Below are 7049 nucleotides of genomic sequence, written 5' to 3' on the forward strand. Positions count from 1 at the left end.
ATATGCGTAAGTCGTATATGCGTTTTTTCCAGTGACAATAAGAAAACTCATTAACCCATTAACCTCATGAGCTGCATTTCAAACCGCTAACATCTGTAATATTATTTGAAGCATCAATTTTGTTTAGTCTAAACATATGAATTCATCTTTTTTATTGGCAATATATGCAATTTCATTCATAATTATTTTAATTCATCTAATTTTAAAGTCATCAAATAATTCATTCAATTTTCATTTTGACTATCTAGTTACTGATGCACAGTTCAAACAGTTTATTTTTGATAGCTTTGAATATTTTTCCTGGATGATACTTTACTGTCATCTCCATCATCCGTACAATTTACGTTGTAAAGGACAAACAATTAATACTCTTTCTTTGTCAATAACATCGTAAGCAGCAACAAACTGGCTGTGTATCCTTTGTATGGGTATGAATGTAGAGGGCCCTTCCATTTCAAACAAGTTTCTGCACCAAATTTCATGTGGTCTGCCAATCCTGTGTCTTTCTGGATGTCGCTGATACCATCGAACCTTTGCCATACACAATGATTCCTGCTTGCCATCAATTATAATGGTTTGTTTAAGAAAGAAATCGACAACACCGGGGCGCAAGTCAAATGAATCGGTCTCAATACTGCCACTATATTGGCCACACCAACTTGCAAGAATGAAGGAAGAACGTTCCAGTCTAGAGTCAGAGGACCCTAGCTTTGTCCCCGAATATCCAATGGTACTAACTCTCTCAAACGTATCGGTAACACATTCAATGACCGAGTGTTGAGGTAAAATTGTTTCATAAGCTTTAAAGAGATATTCTGTATAGTCATCATCAAGAACATCAATGGATCGAGGTGAAAAACATGAGTATGCATTCATATTGCTCCACTCTAGCAACGTAGTACTTGACCAACTGAAAGATTAAGTGTTGATGGTATTGATGGGATGCTTTCGCCAAGTGTTCCTACTTGTTGTGCCTCCTGAAGAAGTTGAAATACTGGTTGGAAAGTTTCTCGAAATCTCTCTGGTAAAGGGATATCTCTTAGTTCATGCTTTTGGAGAAATTTTCTCATGATTTGTATTTCAACAGATCTATTGTTAGTTCGAAACGCTCCTAAAATCCCATTGAAACGTTCGAAGCTGAAAAGCCAAAATGAATATACAGGCCCGTAATCTAAAATACATTGTTTGAGGTGCAGGTGTAGATGCATGTTTGGCGTAACACGTTCCTTTCCATATCTTTTTTCAAACGATTTACAAAATTCCACTAGGTAATCATGTCCTTCTTGTAGCTCTTCAGTTGTAATAAGTGGAGAGCAAAGGTGAAAGCAGGACAATACGAATAACCTCCACAGCTCCAAATCATCTGTTGGAACGATATTCCAAATGCAGAATACAGAATACAAGAGAGTCCATGTTTTCCACTGATCAGCAGTAAATCCTCCAAACGATGTTGATATCTTTTTCGGGAGACGCCCAATAAATGATGGTGCTTTGACGTCATCTACCTTTTCCTGGATTTTATTCAAATTTTCTTTAGAAACAATTGGCGTTTCAGCATTTAGCCATACATTTTTCATTAAATGTTTTGCTGTCCCTAAAAACAAATTGTGCATAGGATCAACAACATGGTAACGAGTACAATCGAAGTAAGGCAACTGTAAGAGTTCAGAATATCTTGTTCCAGTGGAAGTTTCAATTTGGTTTCGTTCATCAGCGGTTGTTGCATTGAGTATTTTCTGAGCCTCTCTTCGGTGCTCTTCATTTGTCCTTGGTGTATTGTCATCTTCGAAACCTGAAAAATTCATGCTACTAAAATCTCCGGGAAAAAATCTTGTGCACTTTGAGCACCCTCGGTGAGCAGTACATCCTAAGAAACCGCAAACTTTTCTTAGTGCAGGAATGTCACAAGCAATACAAAGGAGGGCAGCTCGAAAACATCTTGCTGTTCTACTCCCATGAGGCCGAACTTGGATGCCTTCGTGCCACAATAAGTTCAATTCGGCTACAAGTGGTTGTAAGTACGTATTGATATTCAATTTGGGCTCGTGTGGACCAGGTATTATCCCAACTATTATTACGTTTTCCTCTTTGTACCTTTCTTTTCTCGGAAGATTTAGGAGGACCATATATATGACTCCAACGCTATAGACACTGTGCTTAAAAGGCTGAAACCAGTCAACATTCAGCATAAAAGCATAATTATTAGGCTGGGCAAGGAAAGGAGTGCCGTTAAAATATTGCCAATCTTTCCACACTTGGCCATCGTAAATATCAACTAAAATATCGTCCGGTACATTCCGATTTCTCCAAATCTCACATTTTTGTACAAAGTCTGGTCGCTTAATAAAGTGAGTTAGAGCGTCTCTGATGCTTTTATAACAATAAACTTTATGTGGGTACAATTTCGTCTGTCCATTTTTCAAACGAATTTCCTTAAGCAATTCCGCTCCACAAGGTGTGCGGCGAAACAATTGACGGTGATTCGGAAAAGCAATGTGAGAACATGGTTTAGCAATGACACGCCCGAATCTTGTTGTTATGCAGTCTTGAAAACGGTATAGGGTGTCGCATTTCGGACAAACAACATACTCTGAATGCTTATCTTTAAAAGAAAGATAATTTTTCAAGAGTTTGAAGGAGCTCGGGAAAACCAATACTGCGGTTGGGAAAATGATTGGCGAAAGCTCACACAAAACCTGAAAAATCGCTTTAAAAAAGGCGAGGAGAATATCAATGCCTCGGTCTGGTACAGAAAAGTATGCAGACCAAAAGCACACAAACAAGGCAATCTAGTTAATAAGGGTCACTCGGGAACTTGCTTCGACGGCAACGCTTATTTCTGCACTAGATTGTTCAAAATCTCTTTCTAGGTCTTCGATATCAATATCCCAAGTTTCAACCAATCTCCTTCTTTCATTTCCTCTTATCTCTTCATGGTCAGATTCACTGTCCGACTTGTCATCCCAAAACACTTGATCTTCTTCCTCAAAGTTATATATTCCGTCTCCTTTAAACATAAGCAAATACGATGTATTTTATTCATTCGGCATTGCATAACTGCAACATAGTATAAGATAAAGTCTGAAACCATTATAATACTAGAAAAAAAATGTCAGTAAAAAAAACCTCATGGGCTAAGGGACCGGTCATTATTTAAGTTGGGGGGGGGGGGGGGGAGAAAAAATTGGGGGGGGGGGGGGGGGGCCTGAAATTTTTGCTAGTGAAAAATGGGGGGTCTTGGAATTTAAAAATGACTTTTAGGGAAAATTTTTAAATTTTTTACTACAATCCATGGGGGGTTTTCAATAAACTTGGATGCCTTCAAAGGGGGGGCCTTGAAATTTTTTTGCCTCACTGACAATTTCTCCTCCACCCCCCCCACTCCCCCCCCCCCCCCCTCCAACTTAAATAATGACCGGTCCCTAAATGCATAATTTTGACCCAAATTTTGCTCTGAAAATAAATGATTTCCATTGAAAATAAAATATAAATTTCTAAGTCAGCAAAACAACAATTTATAATTCGTGAAAGAAAAATGATAAATCGAAAATAAAAAACCCAAGAGACATATTAAATAAATTACTTATAATTGTATTTCTCTAACTTGACAAACATGTTTTGCCGGATACCATGCTATCTCAGGATGACCACAGTCATGAATTGATTTGGAGACGAAAATGTACAGCAATATCCATTTGAACATAGTAAATTCTTTTTGGCGTTTTAAATGAGTTATCTCTAGCTATGATTTTATAAACTCTTTGAATGAACCTTTCTGAATGAACACTGAGGTTTTGATGGCAACCATAAGCCGATTACTTAATAATGCACCCTTCTTAAAAGTAACGGTGAAAACGAGGCTAAGATAGAAATAGAAAAGAATCATTTGTACCTCTAACTTAATCTCGCTTCAATAACACTAATGCTTGGTAGTAAATCCAATAGGGGAGCTAGATCATGTGCAAATCAGCCGCTTGTTAAAGATTCAGTCTTTTATCTATATGCAGTTTGACTTTAACATTTAAAGATTATATAATCTAATCATCAAATAAACGTATAACATCAATACCTTTTTGTGAAGTAGCTGGTAAGAATTCGTCACTTGATGGTTGGTTTGTATTTGGCACATCAGAGGAGTCTTGATCAGTTTGGTCCAAAACGTTTATCTCGCTGTAGTCATTAGAAGAAGTGTCGTTCTGGCCGTCAATCTCGTGAGTGAAAATACTATCATTTGAGTCTTCGTCGTCATTCCGCTGTAATTGCCATTGATTTGTTAAAGGATCATAAAATTCTTCTTTGTGACGGCAAAATACTCTGTAATGTAGATCTTCGTTACAATGAAAGCAATGATAACGCTTTGACATCGCAGAAGACATTTTGTTTTCCAGAACTATATAATTAAAAAGACGGTGTGTATCATTGGGATAATTACTCAAAATCCAAGCATTTTGAATGACTAAAAGCCATATTCCAGCGTAATAAAGTTCCACGTCCATCAACCACATGCCATTGGACAAAAGCACGCCGGATCTTTATTACCGCACCCTTTTCCTTAGAGCTGTCACTGTTGGCGGCAGATAATGGTACGATGGTTTTAGAGCTAGAAGCTAATCAAGTTTATTGCAATGATATTTCGTGAATCTAGGCTTTAGAAAAAATTTCATAACTTTATAAAATGGAGCAAATAGCTTTAAGATAATAGATATATTACTTAACATGAATCCTGGATACAACTTCAGCATTTTTATAAGACAGTTATTCCTTTTTTTATTATTAGACTTCATTATATGAACGTATATGTCATCACAAGTCACGTGATACGCCGTGATAGATAGGGGGTAGATTTGTTCAGTGGATGTACTTATTCGTTCATTCGCCTTTTGGTCACAAACAGGTAACAAACTCTGTCGGTCATCTAGTTTCCCGCACATTCTATATCTTTGCTTATAAATTGCGTTCATTCGTCGCGATCAAAAAATGGGAAGAACATCTACACCTTTACCAGGACGCCCAATGCCAATCCATTCTGTTACTGCAACTACCAGTACAAGCAGTACGAGTAGACATACTGAAAATGGCGCCAATTCTCAAAGGCTTAATATACTTATTCCCTCTGTCCCTGGTGGTGGTAACGAGGATGTGCTAAGAGAACACAGAAATCGCCTATTGCAAGCAACAAGCGAGAATGAGAACGTTGACCCCGACAGCGAAAAAGAAGAAATTTCTTCAAATTTCGAAACGATTGTAAAACAGTTTAAAGAACTGCAAGAACAAAACCGCCAAATACTAGCGGCCTTAAAAGAAAGCCAGCAGAATAAGGACAACAGCAAGACCAAGATTACTGTCTCAAAGGCTGTTGCAGTAAGTAAAGTGGCAATATTTAAAAAAGCAAGCTATTTTTATTGATAATTTTACTGGGAATTCTTGGCGCGAAGAGTAGTTGGTATAATTATGTAGCGGTATAATTTATGCAATACTAAAATTGGCGGGAAACCCGCCATGGCAGTGGTTAATGCTACCAAACTTTACTATTGATTTCCAATAACAAGACACTGAATGATAATGATAATTTCCTTTTTTGTAAAGGAATTGATTTGATTTCGATTTTTTCCCCAATATTATACAATCACAGCCATAAAAATAATGAAAACATTATTACTATGTCTAAGAATAACTTAAGGTACATCTTATGATTTTAATGAATTATATTATGTTATTACAGTCTGAAGTACGCTTGGTAGCAAAGAAATTACGGGACAGGGAAGAAAACCCTCTTATATGGGATTTTACTAAAGCGTAAGTATGAAAATTTAATAAAAATGATATTGTCTGAATCATCCATAGTTACTTTCCATATTAAGTTTCCACTTACCACTCAAATATGGCATTTCCTAATTAGTTTCAGAGATGACGTCAACGAACAGATTAATAACGCAATAAGGGATAGAGTTCTGAATGTTCATAAGGATGTCTCTGCCGTCGAGTTAGAAGGTATTTATGTATTTTATATTACGAAGTGCGAAAGGCCTTATGCACCTATCAAAGTTAACCCGGGGGGGAGGGGTGAGGACAAAGGATGGGGGTGGTGGTCGGGGGGGGGGGGGGGGGGGGGAGGGGGTAACGAAATCCTTTTAGAAATATTCAAATGCCGAAGGGAGGGGAAGCAGTTTGAAATAAAATAACATGGAAAAAAAAAAAAAAAAAAAAAAAACGAAACAAAACAAAACAAAGCAAAACAAATGGATGCTAAAGGAGTAATTGTCGGCCAAATGCCAACATTTCTAACAAATTTTGTCTCAAGTTTTAATATATGGGTACTTGATATAATTTCAGCTGCCCTTAAAAGTCACTTTCTGACGAGGAGAAAGAGAAACAAAAGAGAGCGTTCAGGGGCCCTTGGAAGGCATCAAAAGATGCAGCGGAAAACACAAAGAAAACAAAATGTGAGTAAACTGAATTTGCAACGATTATGACTTTGTTTAATAAGAAACTTTGACTGACGGTGTTTTTTTTTTTTCTTTTTTCATTTTTCTTTTAGCTCCTAAAATCCAGATCCAAGGCAGCGGACTTGTCAACCTCGCTATCACCAGGGGACAAAGAGAAAGTCAAGGCAATTATGAAACTGGAGTATATGTCATCAGAGGAGTCGATGTCAGAGGCGGATGACCAGGCTGATGACGATACAGCGGACAGTGGCTCTGATAACGAAGGGGGCCCTACTAAGCAGAGTAAAGTTTTAATAAAACACCCTCTGGCATGGAGAAGCCCCCTAGCTAACCAGTTCATGGAAAGCATGGACCGAAAAGCAAAAAGGAGGCTGTCAGAGCGCAGTCTCACCATGCTTTTGAAGTGGAAAATCGGAGAGCCGTCAAGACGCCCAACGCTATCTGGAGGTCCCGAATGGGCATTGAGAGCCTAAAGGTTTTTATCAAATCAAGGGCACTGGGACACCGAACGTGGTTGGGGTTTCTACGAGTTTTATGAATTAAATCTTGTGTCACTGTTCCTCCGTTCCTTTGGCCTGATTTCTAGGGTTTTCGTTCTTCTTT

General features: G+C 37.9%; 2 protein-coding genes across 3 annotated transcripts; one reads left to right on the forward strand and one right to left on the reverse strand.

Moving 5' to 3' along the window:
• LOC148912373 (uncharacterized) lies at window positions 1–4539 on the reverse strand. Of its 2 annotated transcripts, none has more exons than XM_089027451.1 (2): window positions 4070–4539; window positions 1–3007 (listed from the first exon to the last, which is right to left on the reverse strand). In XM_089027451.1, exon 2 carries the CDS (start codon window positions 2187–2189, stop codon window positions 888–890), a length of 1302 nt encoding a protein of 433 aa, XP_088883577.1. In that variant the 5' UTR covers window positions 2190–3007; window positions 4070–4539; the 3' UTR covers window positions 1–887. The 2 variants fall into 2 exon arrangements, with proteins under 2 accessions (XP_088883577.1, XP_088883578.1); XM_089027452.1 differs by having other exon boundaries at window positions 4070–4505.
• Window positions 4540–4977: 438 nt separating this feature from the next.
• LOC148912374 (uncharacterized) lies at window positions 4978–7049 on the forward strand. Its single transcript, XM_089027453.1, has 5 exons — window positions 4978–5361; window positions 5723–5796; window positions 5900–5991; window positions 6334–6443; window positions 6539–7049. The coding sequence occupies exons 1-5, from the start codon at window positions 4978–4980 to the stop codon at window positions 6917–6919; spliced, it is 1041 nt and encodes a 346-aa protein (XP_088883579.1). The 3' UTR covers window positions 6920–7049.

Source organism: Actinia tenebrosa, unplaced genomic scaffold, assembly GCF_029948245.1.
Source record: "Actinia tenebrosa isolate PJP-AT-01 unplaced genomic scaffold, QUT_ActTen_1.0 PGA_scaffold11__36_contigs__length_13525064, whole genome shotgun sequence".
In the NCBI taxonomy this organism is placed as follows: Eukaryota; Metazoa; Cnidaria; class Anthozoa; order Actiniaria; family Actiniidae; genus Actinia; species Actinia tenebrosa.